General features: G+C 41.5%; 1 protein-coding gene across 3 annotated transcripts in view; it reads right to left on the reverse strand.

The window, feature by feature from the left end:
* Positions 1-3002: 3002 nt before the first annotated feature.
* The window catches only part of LOC106642571 (uncharacterized), a 95696-nt gene continuing 80153 nt past the window's right edge, over positions 3003-18545 (reverse strand). For 2 of the 3 annotated variants that reach the window (XM_089594160.1, XM_023389163.2), the window contains exons 5-14: positions 11087-11260; positions 10572-10719; positions 10136-10326; positions 9499-10034; positions 8045-8821; positions 7224-7703; positions 5523-6623; positions 5111-5270; positions 4858-5026; positions 3003-4756 (exon numbers count right to left, since the gene is read on the reverse strand). In XM_089594160.1, the coding sequence (XP_089450286.1) occupies positions 4564-4756; positions 4858-5026; positions 5111-5270; positions 5523-6623; positions 7224-7703; positions 8045-8821; positions 9499-10034; positions 10136-10326; positions 10572-10719; positions 11087-11260 (3929 nt within the window). In that variant the 3' untranslated portion in view covers positions 3003-4563. The remainder of the gene's footprint in view (positions 4757-4857; positions 5027-5110; positions 5271-5522; positions 6624-7223; positions 7704-8044; positions 8822-9498; positions 10035-10135; positions 10327-10571; positions 10720-11086; positions 11261-18545) is intronic. The other variant, XM_089594161.1, reaches the window with a different exon arrangement.

Here is an 18545-nt window from a genome sequence, read left to right on the forward strand (position 1 = left end):
ACAAATACACTGAGAATTTGTCAAAAAACTTCCGTCACTAATATTTCCTCAAGTTTAATTATACAATATATCATATGCATATATTTATGTATTTATGTATTTTTTCCTCCTATATATTTATTCATCTACCGTTATGTCACAAATTCTCGTGTATAAATAGTTCTGAATCTTTTGTTTTTTCATTTTTCTCATTCAAGCTCATCCCACAGCAAACTCATTGTGTCTCAGTGTTGAGCTTCTTTTTTTCTCATTCACTAATAATCTATCAGGTCCGACGGCTCTTCGCTCAACACCATTCTTCACAGTAATTTTTTTTTTTTTTTTTTTTTTTTTTCAATCATATAGGTATATAAACGCTACTTTACAATAATTTACTTATTTACGACATCCTGAAAAATGGTCAAGCCGACCGATTCGCTTGTGTATATATGTGTATACAAAAAGACGAAACGTCGTTGGTTGCTTGGTTTATAAGTGCACGATTACACATCGTATTTTACATCACAGGCAAAAATATCAAAAACTGTTCGTTTTTTTTCCTTTGCAACCGTTTTTTCTCATTTTTTCAAAATCTTCATGATTAGGTGAGTCTTAAACTAGGAGCGTCTCTGTAAACATATTTTTTCCATTTTGATTTTCAAATAAAAAATAAAAGAACTGAAACAAACCATTTATTTAAACAATTTTTTTTTTATTTTGAATGTAACCACGTATAATATTTACATTTATTTAATAATTATATATAATTATATATATTAATTATTCGTAAATAAGACATGTATAGCACTAAATGTAAGTTAACTTATTATACTGTCAGTACATATTATGTTTGGGATTGGATGATCAGCCACTTACAGTTGTATATAAACGGCATTTATCGTTAACTATTGTTTTTTGTCTTTTAATTACGAAATTTTGTCAAAAAATTATGGTATAAACACTTGCCCTAGTGAATTTGATTATCGCAAAAAAATTATACAATAAAATTTTGAAAAAAACTATCATCTAAAATGCCCAATGGTTAAAGCAGCATTAAATCGTCAAATCAAAATCTTATTTAAAAATCACTACAAAGCCACGTTTACTACAATTTTATCTCATACGCAACAGTAAATATGATATTTATTTTTTGTTTGCTCAACAAGAGAAACATCAATAGCCTGAAATTTCCCTGTACCCACTGATCATTACAGCTGTAACTGATAATTAATATATAATTATACATAAAGCATCAAATACACATAAAAATTACATGTTTTTTGCACAATTCTTAGGATCTGGAAGTGTTTGCTTCCCATTCAGTATCTTTTTCACTTTTTTTGCAAACGTCATCTCGAAGGCATCATGAAACTTTTTTTTTCCCTTAACTGACGAACACTCGACTATGTTCATCCGGCAGCCTATGTTTTTTTTTTAATTTTATTTTTTTACTTATGCATCGAGAAGTACTTTACGTTTTACTAAACTGCATTACACTGAACCGTCGGACTCTTTTTTTAATTTTATGTTACTCTTTGACGCTACACAAACACAATGGGTTTTTGGTCCCTGTCAAAATTGTTTTTTTCCGGGTATATTTACTTGCAGACTCTGTTATTGAATCGATCGATGAGCCGGCTCGTACTCCAAATAAAACATATGTTATTCGTTAATAAAAGTTATATACTCAAAACATTGTCATCTTCAACGCTAGTCGAAGTAATTTTTGCCAAACTCGACAACTTAATAACTTTTTCAAAATCTGTCTTGAGATTCATGGATCTCGCACTCATTATAATGAGTCTATAGACAAAATTTTTTTTTTTAGGACGTAGTAAAGTACAGCATATAGCAATTTTAAAAATGTAGACCGGGACTCCAAAGTCCACTGTGTTTGTATGGGGTAAGCATTTACAGCAACACTTTATTTACGGTTCTTCCGTAAGTTAATTTTTTAAATCCAAATCTTGAATTTTCTCGTATATTTTCACTCTACATTTATGTTTTTGATTAATGCCAACAAACCTTTTTTTAATTGCATATTTGCTCTTTATTAGTAGACTTAAAATCGATGTCTCCTGCAGAGTCTATCACAACTTGGTTTTTCCCATTTAAAAGAACAATAGAAAACTTGAGTTGTGCTAGTTTAAATGAGAGACACCGCAATAACAAAACGCGTTCCTAAGTGCAATGGAATTATATATTCATAGACTCTTTCAGCGTAACAATTTCGTCGACTGTACGGAAAAAGACGAATGGAGGATATGCTTTATAGTTTATATTTTTTTTCTAAAATATTCACTGTTCCCATCGTAATGCGTCACAGAAACGTGTACCAAATTTTTTAAAATACTTTTTGTTTATTAAAGAGACACAAAAATTCATCAAAGTGTCTCGCATCTCTGAGAAGTATAAAAACTTCTGAATAACGTATTCAATCAAATAAGAATGAAGTAATGTATATAACTGTTTATCATTAGTATCAAAAAAGGAAATTTGTTACGAAACTACTTGGTCGTGATTATTGTAATGATTATTTTCAAGAGATTTGAATACACATGAGAACGTAACATTTCTATTTTTCTCTCTTTTTTACACTCTACTCATTCCTTACACTCTTTTGCACATTAAAAAGTAATAACTTATCAAAGTTGATGTTCCGATATATTAGATATTAAATAATACAATATAATAATAATAATAAAGATAATGAGAAATATATATTAATTTTAAATAAAATAATTTCTAACAAAACATCCACCACGATTTTTTTGTTTAATTCCATTATGAATATTTAAAATCAACGATCATCTTCCTAGCACTTGGAATTTTCATGAAATAATAAATACAAATAATAACCCTTATACTAGTTTTGCAATCTTCGCAATTCTCGTGTTTGAAATATCATTAAACATCTCAAAAAAATCATTCACCTTGCTACCGAGTATATAATAAAAAAAAATTATAGTAATAATAAAAATAAAAATAAAAAATAATAATAATTATAATAATAATGATAATAATAACTGCAACAATCATTCGTGCATCAAAATAAAAAAAAGTTCGCTTCTTTTTTTTGTCATCACATTGACCTACAGTGTCACGTTTATATAACACCGTATCAATACTATGTTTTAATTTGTATAAATCATTTATTAAACATTTACGTAGCAAAACATGTACAACCGCGATAATTCGTGTGAAGCTTACACATTGTGTAATCGTTTGTAAAGATTTACAGGTTGTCAAGGCCCTTAGAAGAGAGAATCATCTTCGGCATGTACAATGTACAAGATGTTTGAAAAAAAAATTTAGTAACTTGTTTGTCACCTACTTTTAAGTTGTTTCATGATTATTGTATGAATAAAATTTGCATGCTAGCTGTGTTGCGTACCTCGTTAATAATTTATATTTAGGAAAAATGGTAAGCCATTAGTTATAGTTTTCGATCTATAAAAAAACAAATCAATGTGATCTATATAGAGTACAGCAGTAGAGCTCAAAATTGGTTAAAAAAATATTAGAGACTTGTAAAAAATGTTACAATGATTATTCGCTAGTACTTGCGTTCAAATACTCAGTATTCAGATTCCGTGTGATCAGCTCACAATTTTTCACTCGAATAAATTTTGTATGAATAATATTTCGTAAGAATTATGGGCAATTAAAAAAATTGTACTTCTACAGTATCAAGCTTAACAAGTAGTTGTATGAAAATGTCTTACTTATGCGTTAGTATTAAAAAAAAAAATCCAAATAAATATACAAATGGTAAATAAATTCTAAAAAAATATTGACCATACGCATCAGTCAATCCATCGCATTCATTTCAAAAAATGGTTCTCTCTTCCTCTGAAAAGTTAATCGAGTCGAGCAAAAAAGCACGTAGAAAAAAAAAACAATGATAAATAAAGTATAGAAGAAGAAAAAAAATATCAATTAATTGCTAAAGTGATGCATCCCTTAGGAGACAAGTTTACAATACAAGTTTACAACAGAGGTATTTTCATCGCCATACCTTACCGCTGAAAATGGTCAATGCCCCTGGCTTCTTCTCTTTGAATTATTTCCATCTTTATTTCACCTCCTTTTTTTTCTGTAATCTCCCGCGCGAATAGTGACATTCTACGCTAAAGTGCTAGTTGAAAAATATTCTCCTGTCTTACTTCTCTTCTATTTCCAATTTGCCACTCTCATGATGCGCGTGTAAAGACTATTTTCGCAAAAAAATATTATCTCATTTCTCTGTTTCTCCATCTTCACTCACTTGTTGCTTTTTTTTGCCATCGTATCAATATTGTTCTTATTTAACTTTAAAACTGTCAAATCCACTGAGGACTCGGTCGTCCTTTACAAACAACTGTCACACTGCTCCGCTTGTGTGCTCCCTACGCGTCAATGAACTTGACGACATTGTCTATCTATATTTTTTTTGTTTCTTTGTTTTTGTTTTTTTTTTTTTTTTTTGTTTTTTTTGTTCGAGTCCCTTTCTCACAGAAGCTGCTACTGCTCTTTCGGCGAGACTGTTTTCTTGCCACTTTTGGAAATGGTTTTCTGCTGACTCTCGCCACTCGGGTAATCGAGTCATCCAGGATGCTTGACGAGCTTCTTGCCGCGGTAGTCGTAAACCCTCCGACAGAACAGGACCATGTCCGGTGACACGGGCATCGGAGGCTGGCGAGACTCGCGGTAATAGTCGTCCCGGCCCCGAGGCACCATGTTCGTAAGGCTTGGATTGTCCATACCCTCTTCCATCCTACGCAGATGACTGCGATACCTTGCGAACAACAACAACCGACCCAACAAATTTAATATTGCCAAAAACGAGATAATAAAAAAAAAAAACCCTGCAAGATGTCTCAAAGAAGAGCAACTTACCGGCAGTACTCGGTGAAGGTGAGAATGTAACACTTGTCCTCGATGCAGGCGACGCTGTTGGCGTCCCGGTGCCGGGACGCAAACACTTCGTCGTCGGTATCGAATTTCGTGCGGCCCTGTTCCGTGTGCTCCGGTCTGTAGTACCACAGCAGCGAGAACATCATCTCACCTGGATTGACGGAACATTTCGAGAATCAGCTATTGCAATTTTCGATAGTAATGGGGACACAGATGGACGAAAAAGTACACTCACCGTCGTCAGGGTTCTCCCAGAGCGCGGCGATCTTTGCTACGTAAGGCAGATCGGCCTTTCTGATGCCGCTCTTGAGCAAAACGCAGTCTAGCGGTCGCAGCACGTCTCCGCTCTCGTGCCTCATGCTAACGTAACACCGGCGAACGGCAGACGACTCGTTCTTAAAAAAAAAAAAAAAATAACGTATTTCTGTTATAACATCTGTAATATTATCAAGTATAACAAGTTTTACTTTGCACCAGGTGCCATTACCGTAAAATCTGTATCAATATGCGGAAATTATTCCGCAGTACTACATTACGGAACGATAGTCAAAGAAAAAAAAAATGTGGTGAAAAAAGTAAAGAGCTACCGATCACCTACGGCTATAATATACTCTCAACCTCAGGGACATAACAAAGCAGTGACTTACGTTAAGATAAACCTTGGCCTCGAACGCCTCGCCCTCCCAGTTCCAGCCGTTGCTCCACTTGGGCTTGAGAAAGGGCCTCCTGGGCATCTGCAGGCACTTGCTGGCCGTCACCTCCGCCAGCTTCTCGAGCCTACTAATGATCCCGGAGCCCTTTCTCCCAGTCTTGCTCTTGGACGTTCTGCCCTTCTTCTTGGTAACCTTAGCCACACATGGGGGCACAGCTATAGTCGTGCTCGTCGCTTCGATTGCTTTGTTGGCGGGCTTTTTGGGACACTCCTTGGGCAGACCCTTAGCAGAGGCCACGGGAACCACAGGAGGACTGGCTTTGGCATCCTTGGAGTCGAGGCTCTTGGATCTCGCAGCCCTCGACTCTGCAACGACTTTGGTGCTCTTGACGACTTCAGCGGGATCAGCAGCAGCAGCGACTATGGGGGTAGAAACAGCGGCCGACTTGTTTTTGGCCTCGTTGAGCTTGTTGTTCTTGGCCTCGAGTAGCTTGCTGCTGCTGTTCTTGGCCTCCTGGACCAACTTGTTGTTCTTGATGTCGGCGAGTTTGCACGTGTTCTTCGCATTCTGTATGACTTTTTTCCTGACCTCGAGCAGCTTGGCCTTGACCTTGTTGTTGTTCTTCGTCCTGGTATCCTGTACCTTGCCATTGGTACACTGACTGCTGGCTTTCTTGGTACTCTTTTTCTTGGTCTTGGCCGCGCCGGCGAGCTTTCTGTTGAGCTTCGTCCTGATCAGGCCGACCTTCTCGCTGACGTCGAGCTCGATTTTTTTCGAGGCCCGCTTTATCGTCGACAGAAAGTCAGCCCCGTTTTTCTTGCTCTTCTTTGGTAGGTTGGCCTTTGGCTGTTTCCTAGCTTTCGTCGCCGAGACCTGCTTCTGGGCCATCTCCATGCTCTGCTGGATCACGGTGTTGATCGTCTCCATGATCGAGCTCTCGCTCGCCACCGTTTTGCCGCCGTTGCTCGTTTTCGACTTCTTCAGAGGCGACTCGGTACTGACAGCGCTCACATCGGCTTTGCGCTTCTGGGACTCCTTTTTGCTGGGCTTTTTCTTCGTGGCACTCGACGATGACGACTCCTTTGCACTCGACGGCTATGATTCGACAGATTCGAAACGCTCGCATGAGATTTTTAAGTTTCTCTCTTTTTTTTTTTCTTTTTTTTTTTTTTTTTTTTTTTTTTTTTTTTTTTTTTTTCTTATGTTTGTCAACGCTTGATCTCCTCGACAAAACACCAAAGTTCAATATTTTTGTCACAGCTTGTCTTGTTTTTAAAGGTACTTTGAAAGACGGTGTTATTGTTTAAATTGTATAAAAAAAAAGCATTATTACGAAAGAAAATACCATCTGTGTACCTTCGTTTTCGATGCTTACGGTGTATAGGCATTTACAACCACACCCAAGCTCGTTTTTCACGAATCGTACCAACGCCAGGAAACACGAGACCAACTAAAAAGGGTTGATAATACTTCGAGGATTACGCGTCATGGCGCGATACAAGACTGTGTATATTTTCGGGCAGATAACGCGTCAAGTGTTTACGGACACCTAGCAGTCGACGCTGCGCACAACAACAAAAACACTCCCGGCGAGCGTATATTGAATACACTTTTGAGGACACGTGGTAAATCTGATACTATTTGAGGCAAAAGATCGAACAAAAAAAAAAAAAAAAAAAAAATCGTCTCACTCACCGAGTCCAAGTGACCGGCAACAGCTCCATTGGCGACGGGCTCGGGGAGTTGGTTTTTCTCGCCCACGCCGTTGACCAGCACCGGAATCGTGGGTACGGAGGACGTAGTTGTCGGTGGCGCGGTGGTTTCCTGCTGATCGAGTTCCCGGGGCGAGCTGACGGACATTGTGCGCTTGCTCTTTTTGGCCTTGACGGCGTCCGGGGCGAGGCTGTCGAGCGACAACTTTCTCCGCTTGCTCGGCTTTGGCCGGCTCTGCTCCAAAGACGCCGCCTCGGTTTCTACGGCCGAGCTGTCCATGCTGCTGTTCGGCTGTCTTTTGCCAAGTACGACGTTCTCTCGGCCGTCCGAGTTGGACTCATCCCTCGGCTCCTCGTCCATCTCGTCGTTCCCGTCCCCGTTCACGGAGCCGTTCGTCAACTCCGGCTCAGCTGCCGTTGGCTCGTAGTCCGGCTTCTTTTTCCACGGCGATGTGCTCGACTGCTTTTTTTTCAAACCCAAAAAAAAAGGAAAAAGGTTGACACTCGTGTCGAAAATAAAGCGCAAGACACACCGACCAATGAGACACTGACCGTGGATAATGGCCCCTTATTTACGAGTATTCTTATTCGTATCGGTATGCGCGTGTATCCTGCGAGTTATCAAATTCGTTGTAAATGATAACGATAGACAAGACGAGTCATCGATTTTGAAATACTCACGTCGGACATCGGCGTCCGATCGGTATATTTCGATACCGATTTCGTCACGTCATCGACACAATAGGAGTGAGTGATCTCAACCGTAGGGGGGGGGGGAAGAAAAAAAGAAAGAAAGAAACTCACGATGGCCTCGAGCTCCTCCTCCTCCTTGACCTCGGCGTCGGCATCCATTTTGGCGCTACCCGCGTCGTCCTCGAGTATCCCCGAGTCCTTGTCGATCTCTATACCAGCCATATGCCCGGCCTCCTTGACGCACTGCTCGCACTTGAACATCTCGCACTTGTAGCCGGTCTCGCACTTGACGCGGCAGCTCGTGGCGCAGGGCACGTGCTCGCCGGCCTGCAACTGCATACCCACCACGAGCGTCGCCTCGTCCTCCCTGTGCTGCTCCTGCGAGTGGTGATGGTGGTGGTGGTGGTGGTGGTGGTGACGGCTCGCTAGCTCCTCCGTCTCGTCGGGGCGCCTCCTGCAGGCCTCGCACTTGACGCTGCTGTTCTCGAGCTTGAGGCCCCGATGGTGGTGGAGCTTGGCCGACGCCGAACTCGCCGGCGAGGAAGCACTGCTCGGCCCGGAGGCTTCGTCGCTGCTCGCCGGCGACACGCTCTCTAGCTTGACCGCCTCGCAACCGGCCACCGAAGTTGCCGGTGCCGTCGTTGTTACCATGGTCGTCGACTGCGATGACGTGGCTACCAGGAGCGCGGTCGAGTCATCGATCACTGGCTGCTGCAACGCCAACCTCGGGCCGCTGTTGGCGCTCTGGTTCTGTTGTTGTTGGTGGTGATGATGGTGGTGCAGGTGGTGGTGATGGTGGTGGTGGCGATGAGCCGGACTGGTGCAGGAACACTTGGCTCCTACGGCGGCCACGCGGAGCTTCGACTCGGCGCACTCCTTCGTGTCTGCCTGCAGCGCGCAATATAGAAAGAGAGAGAAAACGAGGGATGATGTTTGTGGCCAAAACAACGACCGACTGTCACTCGACCGGTGATCGACTCGAGGATATAGTACAAAGAGAAAGCGGAAAATATGAAGAATGGTAGGAAGGGGGGAGGGGGAGGGGATATGGTTACTCTCTGCGTAGTTACACGTGTACAAAAAAAAGAGAGTTGTCAGGGAACACCGTCGAGGCTACTACTCTGCGTAGTCCACGGCGCGTTATGGTACGTTATGCGCAAGTTTTTCCATCCAAGAGTGTTATCATTTTTCAACGATAAATAACCAAGTGCACGGGCAGACGCGCGGCTCGTAACAATTTCCAATTGGGGCTCGATGTATTCTATATTTGCCATTGCGCGGTGATTAAAACGCGCATCAATGTAACGTTGGTTATATTCGAGCGCGTGACTCACGCGATTTCATTGAAAATACGCGTGAAAACAATGTGCCTCGTGAATTTTTCGTTATATTTTTAAAATGCAATAAGTTGACGCGTCATTTATTTATTTATTTTTTTTTTTCTCCCATCACCGATCGTGTACAGAACGTGTCGCTGCGAATCTATTTCCGTATACACGAAATGGACAGAAATTCAGGATCCGCAAGAGGAAAAAAAAAAAAAAGCGATTCAACAACCAACTCACTTTGACAAAGGCGTGCTGGGCCTGTTGTTGCTGCACCGAAGCGAAAGCAGCAACGGTGGGGTTAGCCGGGGCCCCAGATACCGTCGAAGTGGTAAGCTCCGGCTGCGACTGGGCCGACAGAGCTGGTGTTGTTTGCTGCTGCTGCTGGGACTGCTGCGAATTCGGAGGCTGGGGCTGTATGGCACGATGAGGCGCCAAGGCAGCAGCTGCTGCTGGTTGTTGTTGTTGTTGTTGTTGTTGTTTTTGTTGTTGTTGTTGCTGTTGTTGTTGCTGCTGCTGCTGGTGCTGCTGCTGATACTGATGACGAGGATGATGATTGAGCTGGACGCGGTCCGTGTCCCAGGCGTTGGCCCCGTGTGCGGGTGCTAGCCCGGCTAGACCCCGCGCGGGCGAGGGCGGCCCCACCAAGGCGCTGGGTGGCAATGACAGACCGGGCCCCGATACAACTGGCGCTCCCTTACCATTACCAATAAGGGGCCCAGTATCCGCGTTTTTTGGACACGACTGCATGGGGCACGGACAGCTCTGGAAGGCGTCTGTTGTTGTTGACCGAACCAACAAGATGTTTTAATTATTATTATTATTATTATTAATTACCTCTTTGCCAAAGGCATGGTATGACAAAGTGCTCACTTACGTTCTACAAAGGGTCGTCCCTGTGAGTGCAAGTATGCCGAATTGGGCGGTGGTTGGGGCGGCGGGGGCGGATACCCACCGTAGTAGGGCAGATAGTCGCCAGGCGGCGGTTGGTACTCGACGACCCCGGGACCAGCCCCGGAACCGGCTGGACCGCCGCCCGCTCCAGTCTCCTGGTACGCGTAGTACTGCCTGTCGACCACAAACAAATCACCAATGTTGGGGGTTTTTTTTTTTTTTTTTTTTTTTTTCTCCTTTCTGACTCTCTCTTTCTATTAATCACATTTTATAGTTTCCAGGTGCCTACGCCACAAGGATTTCAAATCATAGGATATTTTGATGTCGTTAAGAATAAAACACCCACTTATCCACAATTAATCATAGGAGTGCGAGTATAAAAAATAATGTACATGGTGCAGAGGCGCGAGTAAACTTACCTGCGATAGGGAGCCGGGGCGTACTTGTGGTAGTAAGGCGGCGGGTGTGGATGAGAATGCGAGTACGAGGGCGGGTAGCAGATATCCTGATGGTATTGCGGCGGCGTCGCATAATATTGCGGGCAGTACGTGCGATAGAAGCCTCCACCTGTTTTGACACACGCGTTACGCAATATAACATTAAACCAATTATTTGTCTCGTTTCGTTTAAACGCGTCAAATTTTAGGTGTGTGCGGGCGCGACGAAATACACACACACACACACGCGCACACGCTTTGGCTCTAATTAACGAGTCTTTGTTCTCGAGCTTCACGAGTTACTCGAGCTGCTATCAGTATAATATAGATAGATACAGGTAGGTATGTGCACGAAGCTCTTGTAAAGCATTTTCTTGTTCCACGAGCGATTGGTCGATTGATTGTTACAGCGTGTGCACATATATACCTGACCGAAGAATTATGTGCTCGTGACACGGCGCTACGTGATGTATAATGTGTATGTATAACAAACTCACCTGTGCTACTCGTGCCGCCGGACGTGCTGGAGGTGGCGACGAGGTCATCCGAGCCCTCCGAGTTTTGCGGAGGTGTGGGCGTCGGGTCTGGCGGTGGACCCTTCACCGACGGCAGCGAGGACGGCAGCGTCATCGGCGGATGCTGTATCAGCGGACCAGCCGGCTGATAGTATCCTGGAACACGAGACGCGCCCCCAGATGAGCAATCGGTTAATCGCTTGCGAGTACTTTTTTGGGGATGAGAGAGCTCCGAGGAGAGCTCGTCGTTTCGTAGCTGTATATTAAATATACGTCGAACGAGCGTATCAATCGACGGTATTGGGTAAACACACTCGTATTTACGTGATATCAGTTTTTTTTTTTTTATGTTTTTTTTTATTTTATCGAAATGCATTTACGGTATTTTTACAACTTACACTGAAGACTAAACAAAAAAATATGATAACAAGCTTGGCGCTATTTTATTAACATCTGCACAACAAGTAAAGTAGCCCCAGTAGCTCTATACCGTGTAATATAATAAATATATGGTCTTTATACTTTTGCAAAGTGAACTCATGGAAAATTTGCCAGTTGTATGGCGCAGACCTCTCTTTCCCTGTCCTTCAAGAGACGTACCTCTATTGTCCCGATTCTCGCGCACCGCTGCCCCATTTGCGCAGCCGCTCAAGAGTTAACGGGAGCCTTATACGCCTACGGATAAAATTTTCACAATGCATTTTCAAATTATCGTGTTGCTTTTGCGAGTTCATTACTTTAAACTTGCCGTTGAAAATTTTAGTCAACACTCGGTCACGTACGGGGTATTTTTGGTGTAATTTATTGGTCATCGCCGATTTTATAAATCTCCGAGATTACTCCGTCTGGATAGATAATACGCATGAACGTGTCAAGTTTTAATACTGCGACTTTTGCGGCCGGTGGTAAAGGCTGCTCTCGGGTGACTTACATAGGTCATAAATATGCGCGGGGAACGGATTTACGAGGGCTAGCTTTGTATACGCGCTCAACTGATGCTTTTCGGCCGAGTTACTGTGCTGATGGAGAATTTTAGTTGTTTCGAGCGGTTAATGGGTTGGTCGGAAAATTCCAAGTGTAGTTTTTTAAATGTATTTCGACGACGGTGTACCAATTTTCATGAGACAACGATGAATTTTCGTGACAAAAAGTTGCACGATCGAGTGTCCCGAGAATGTTGTCGATTGGCTTGACAAAGAAGTACTAAGTGAGTAATGTATGAGTAAATGCAGCAACGAATGCACAACCTTCTTGTCTTAAAAACGAAATAAACTTTTCAACGTTTCATAGTAATAATATGGATTTGAAAAATATTTTAGCTATCAAAATGATTTTATAAAAATGCATGGACATAAAATTGAGTCGATTTACTTTTTATAAAGAAAAGTTTCATCAATTTTACTTTTTATAAGCAACTAGCAATCGCTGGGAAACCTTGACCTCAGTTATCGATCGATCAACTCCGGAAACACCTCGAAGAAAATAACATACTGCCGTATTTGTCGTGAAATAAGCATTGAAAAATTCAGAATTTCATTCCAACGGATATTTTGATCGTTAAGTTAAATACTGACAAATTGTTTTTTTTTTTTTTTTGTTAATCATATACTTATAAATTGTAACAACAAAAATAATGATTAGTCAAATTTTCAAGTCAATAAATGACGTTGTGTAAAAGTAAAATAATTAAAGTTTGAGAAAAGGTTTTGTTTTTTTCTAAAAACAGCAATTGTCAGCAATTGTCGCATAAAAAAAAATGAATCTATTAGGTAACTATTACGTAGAATATCTAGTCGCATATATCTAGTTAAAGGTTCATTTTTTCAAAATCAAAAGGACAAAAGTACTCAGTATCCATAAGCAAAATTTTTTTTGATCAACTACTTATTATTTATTCGTAAAAAAAACTCTCAATACTGATATAATATCGGAAATAAAAATTTATTAAAAATAAAATAATCAAAATATCCACCAGATCCCTAGTGAAGATAAAAACAATCGATGCCGAGCGCTATACAAAAAAAAGCCTTCACGCGCAATATTTCTTCCGAACACAACCTGCGACGAAACGCATTACTCCAAACTAACAGTTAGTTACAATGTACCCTGCTGCTCTACACACGCCGTCGTCGTCACTCATTCACCCAAATGTCATCGCACTCGTGTACCCACAGCTTTGTCAGCTGTCGCACCACCACACACACACGCGCCCAATAGATGGACTCTCTCGCAATCCGTTTTTTCCCCCGCCACCCGGAAACTCGCAGCCAAATAATCATTAAGCGAGTAATAATTTTCTTTCTCTCCTGCAGCATCGCAAGTGGCAAAATATCCCGTTACAGGGTCTCTCTCGAGAGAGAGAGGGAGAGTCGTATTTCCCCGAGCACAGGAGAGGAAAGACGGAGCAAAATGAAAAAAGTGTCTCTCGCGAGTCCTCGACGGTTGAGTACTACAACCATCGAATGTTTCTTTTTTTATTCCACGAAACCATAACTATACTTGATAAACAAAATCAATAATCCATGAAACAAGGTGTGAATCAGATGGGGAAAAAAATGAGCGATACCATGGTAATCTTCGTGTCGATAGGAGATAAATCGCACGACTTGAAAACAATTGTTATGCGTTACGTAATGACATATTCACCTATAACGTCACTGTGGAAGCTATTTCGGCAGCATTGCCAGTACACTACACGTTTGTCCGAGTATTATTCCGTGCCAGTAATGAGGTTGCAAGTGACGTCAAACACAAAAAATACATCAAGCACGGTGATCGACTGACGAACGAGAAAAGCACATTCGCAAAATGATCGTCGAGGAGCGGAACGTTTATTCGGTGCACGGAGACGTGACTAAAAGCTCGCACTGCTGCAGTAAGTCCCTCGTAAAGTTTGCTTTACCTAGACTCGGAATAATTTAGCATTCTGCAGCACCGCGCGCTCATTTAGAGCTATACGGCATAAACGTTTTGATATAATCGCACCATATAGACTATGACGTTGCTCCTGATTTAGCTCATCGTAACTTACTTAGGTATAAATAACTCGCTATTGTGTTATAGTCCAGAATTAAAATCACAGATTTTTTTATGATATTGGGGCCGAAATTTGCAGTTTTTTCAATACGTTGGGCTTGAAAAATCGAGGTGCTGTTTTTCACAGCATTAGTTGCGAATTGGCCAGTTTGCCAACTTTCACTTAAGCGGGACTGAAACTGTTCTGATAACTTTAATGGAAATCGGCCAATTCGCAGGTCACGTGTATTTATTGAAATTGCAACTAAAAATTTAAAAACCTGGTACAATTGTGAACTGCAAAAAAAAATCAGAAAATTTTGACCCAAATATCATGTACCGATTAAAATAAAATTACTTTAATAAACTATTCAATATTTGTACTGCAGTAAGACGTAACAAATCACTATTTTAATATAATATATAATGTATAAAGACCAACGGGATCACATTGTAAGATGATTATACTATTCGCGTACGTGTCACATATTGTTAAACGATTCGTCGTAATGAGCTACGTCAGTCTTCAAATGTATGAAGAATAATGATAATAATATTACTAACAATTAAAAGCATGAAATTCTTATGTAACACGCGAAAGAAAAACTAAAAAAAAAAAAAAAAAAAAAGAAAGAAAGAAAGAACAAAAGACAATTCTTGCTCCCGAGACTTATCACAACAAAGCACCATTGAAACAGTGGCTCTCAACTCGGCGGTGATCATGAAAATACGCTTAAGGACAACCAACGAGTTGATTTATGCAATATATACGAGTCTATTTATTATAAATGAAAACCACTGTCTTCACGATGCAGAGAGTATATATAACGATATTGTTAACATCTTCATCTAAGATTGAGAACACAATGTTATTATATTATTTCCTCATGTATATAGCTAATACAATATAATATGTTTGGGTGATGCACACGACTCGTGCAAACGAAATAAGAAAGCATTTATTTGTACTAACTTTACGACATGCAACGTGATCCGATAACAATATAACCAACACCACAAGCATATATATCCGATGCCCAATAGAATAAAATTAAAAAAAATTGCGACAATCGTCGCGTAACGATTCGACAATCCCAAGCATCGCGGAACGCAATCAACCCCCAATATCCCACAGTTGTGCAAGGGTATCCTTTGACTCGACTATGTCACTATACGTATATATAATATACATCAACCTCCACACGTATATGGCACAAACTGCCATTAATAACACCAAACGTGCAATCGCCAACTTCCAAGAAGTCAAAGCCCAAGAGGGAGAGAGAGAGAGTGAGTCAAAGCACACGCACACAAGTGACATCGGTAAATCTGTATATAAATCATTGCTCGGTCATAATATACACTTGGCGAGGGCACGTAGACTCTAATCCTCTTCGTAAAGGTACACACTGTGGGTACTACCAATATAATAATATACATGTACGTGTAACTATGCTTGTTCTCTTGTTCGCTCGCCATGTATCCATTGCTGTATACGGATGCTGTGTATAAGCGTATACACCCGTTGGCTTTCACTGATCGTATTACCCTCTCCCCCCCAACCCTCGTTTGTATATACACAAGCGGTGGCGTGCGGGAAAAGCAGATGCGCCGAGCTCGAAAGCCGCGTGGATAATATCCCCCTGATGTGTGCTCCGCGTGCGTGTCGCGTACACGTGTGCAGTGATAGCGGGGCGAGTGTATTGTAGCGAGCAGGGGTTGTTCGGTGAAATTGAGTTAATGCGCGGATTGAAAAAGAAGGGCGATCGGATAAATGGAGCGCGAGCTCGCTGTTGCGGGAAGGAGAGTGGTAGGGTTTTGTTTCATTGAGTGGGATCATTTGCGACAGAAGCTAATTATTAGCACCTTTGGGGCATCCGTATACACGTTACGTACATGCATTACGTGTGTTTGGATGCGGGGTTTGTTTTTTTTTTGAACATTGTACGTTATAGGGATCGAATTGATTTTTTTTTTTTTTTTTTTTTTTTTTTTTTTTTCAATTACAACGTCCGTGTGTTGACGTGACGTGTCAAGTGAGTAACATCAATATATTATGAATGAGCGTGTACCTATTATATTGACATCGACACTGATGAACGTAACATGTATTATGCATGAAAATCGATAAAGTCACTTTGAGCCTTGATAACCAATTTTTATCATGAAAAAGTTTAAATTCTCAAGGTCTTTCCGTACAAAGTTGGCGAAGACATAAAAATCTCAGTTGTGCCTGATGTCCGCCCTATCAAGTTAACATGATACGTACATTAGAGCTCAATGGTATTTGAAATGGTCGAACATTCAGCCCAACATCAAATTAGTTGAAGCGTATAGGTACAGCTCGTTATTTTTATAAAGGCATGCGTGGTATTTTCGAGTTCAATGACTGAGAAAAATGGTTGTGTTCATTTGATTTTAGCATAGAAATTTAATTTATGACCACAAAGATGTTCAAGAGTCAATCATTTTATTTTTCAAGAGGAATGAGCCACACCAACGACCGTGTGCAACTCGTCAAAAGCTCGTGTCACTGCTGACGGTACATTTTCCTGGGCGTAGTCAACTTGTCTTTACATAATATTTATGCACGTACGTGACACTGCTGTTTCCTCGTGTAATTCTTTTATGAGGGAAAAAAAAAAAAAATTAAATTTCAATTTACATCAAATTGCCTACTGGGTGAACAGTCCAGAATTTTCATGTAAAAGAAAAATGTTGGCGAGCCCTTCAAGCTGCATAAAACATCAAGTTAAAAAAAAAAAAAAAAAAAAACATCGAATTCGGCTCTTAAATTCTTCCACTTGAGAGGAAAAAGGTACCTGTATGCACGTCAGAAAACCACACGACTCAGCTTTTAACTTAAAAACCCACAAAAGCCATCAGTTGCAACCTCAGCCGGACGACGGTCACTGTTACTACCTATATAGAGACTGGCATCTCGTGTGCTACCGCAGAAATCACGAAGAAGAAGAAGAAGCAGAAAAGGAGATGATGAGAGATACATGTACATGTAGCCAAGCAATTTTCGGGTGTAAAACGTGCCATAGTCGAGACAAGCGTTAAAAGGAGATAAGCAAGAATAAATTGTCGATTTTCACGGAACTACTAGATCTCATTGCTCGAGTTACAATATAACAAAGGTATATACACCTTGAGGTCGCTCGTGCATGTAGTGTTACGTTGTTGACTTACGCAGGTAGTGTTTGATTGGAGGGGGGGGAGGATTTCCAACAAAAGGTTCCTCTGCCGGTTTATCCCCCCGACGAAAGTTTGGCCTGGATTTTAGTTGCACGCGCTCGCAAAGGGTTTTTCACGGGTCAGCGGTCTTTGCCGAGCCGAGGAGTTTTGGCGTTTGAAAGCGATTGGCCTCGCCAGCGCGCCCGATGCAAAAGGCGATACCAAAGCGCACTCGGGTACATTTGATCAGTGCGACGCCAGTGTTTGCTCTGTTGATTTTTGCGCGGAAACAAAGCCACCCGTGTTTTTCCAAAAGCCATTTTCACTGGCAACAACTCGGGGGTATTACTCGTCACACGACGCGAGCCATAAATTCGCGAATGAAAAAGTAACGAAAGCACGACGGTGCGAAGTGCAGTGTATGCTTATTTTAGCGAGAGAAAAAAAGGTCGTGGCACTGGTTTTACATTTAGATTTGCAATGGTAGGGAGGCATTGAGAATTTATTTTTCTCCATTGGATTTTTAATTATAATCGCGTTCCTGGGATCCAAACGATGCACGGAAGAAAATCGTACTTCGCGCGAGAAGCGTGTATAATTTCGTGTAAAACAAACCAGGAATGTTCGTAACCGTTTTGAACAGTAAATTTAATAATACAAGAAAAACCAAGCCTTATATCCCACAGAGATAGCTCTACTCGTTCGCTCTCGGCAAACGAACCCTGCACGGCCGTGCTCCACTTGAGCGTACAACTTTCGTGACTTTTCAGGGGAAAAACGGCCAAAATGCAGGCCATCCACTTGAAACTGACGCGAAAATAAATACAAGTCCACAAAAGCTCGGTCGGGGAAAAATCGGCCGAGAGTCGAGTAGTTTTCGCTCTTTACACAGGAGCTATTAATTGGCCCGAACTTTCCGCCAACTATCTCTCGCCGCGCCGCAAACGAGGGAAGCCCGGGCTCCGAAACGTGTGCGCGCACGAGCTGCACGTAGCCAAAGCGCTTTTATAAAGCTCCAGAGCTCCCTGTGTATTTTGCGGCTCCTCTGGCGGAGAAGCGCTTCGCTTGGCGTAAACCCACTGCACCGGGGCTGTATTACTGTGTTAACGCGTGGGCGTATTTTCGGGCTGGGTTGAAAAGTCATCGATTTTGCACTGGAAATTTGAGCTTTTTTTCGTTGCTCTTGTAAAAAAAAAATAAAAACGGAGCTTCCAAGTAACCACAACAAGCTTCAATAGGTGTACAT

Source organism: Copidosoma floridanum, unplaced genomic scaffold (genome assembly GCF_036245765.1).
Source record: "Copidosoma floridanum isolate Cflo_tuat_1 unplaced genomic scaffold, Cflo_Japanese_pri ptg000021l, whole genome shotgun sequence".
Classification (NCBI taxonomy): Eukaryota; Metazoa; Arthropoda; class Insecta; order Hymenoptera; family Encyrtidae; genus Copidosoma; species Copidosoma floridanum.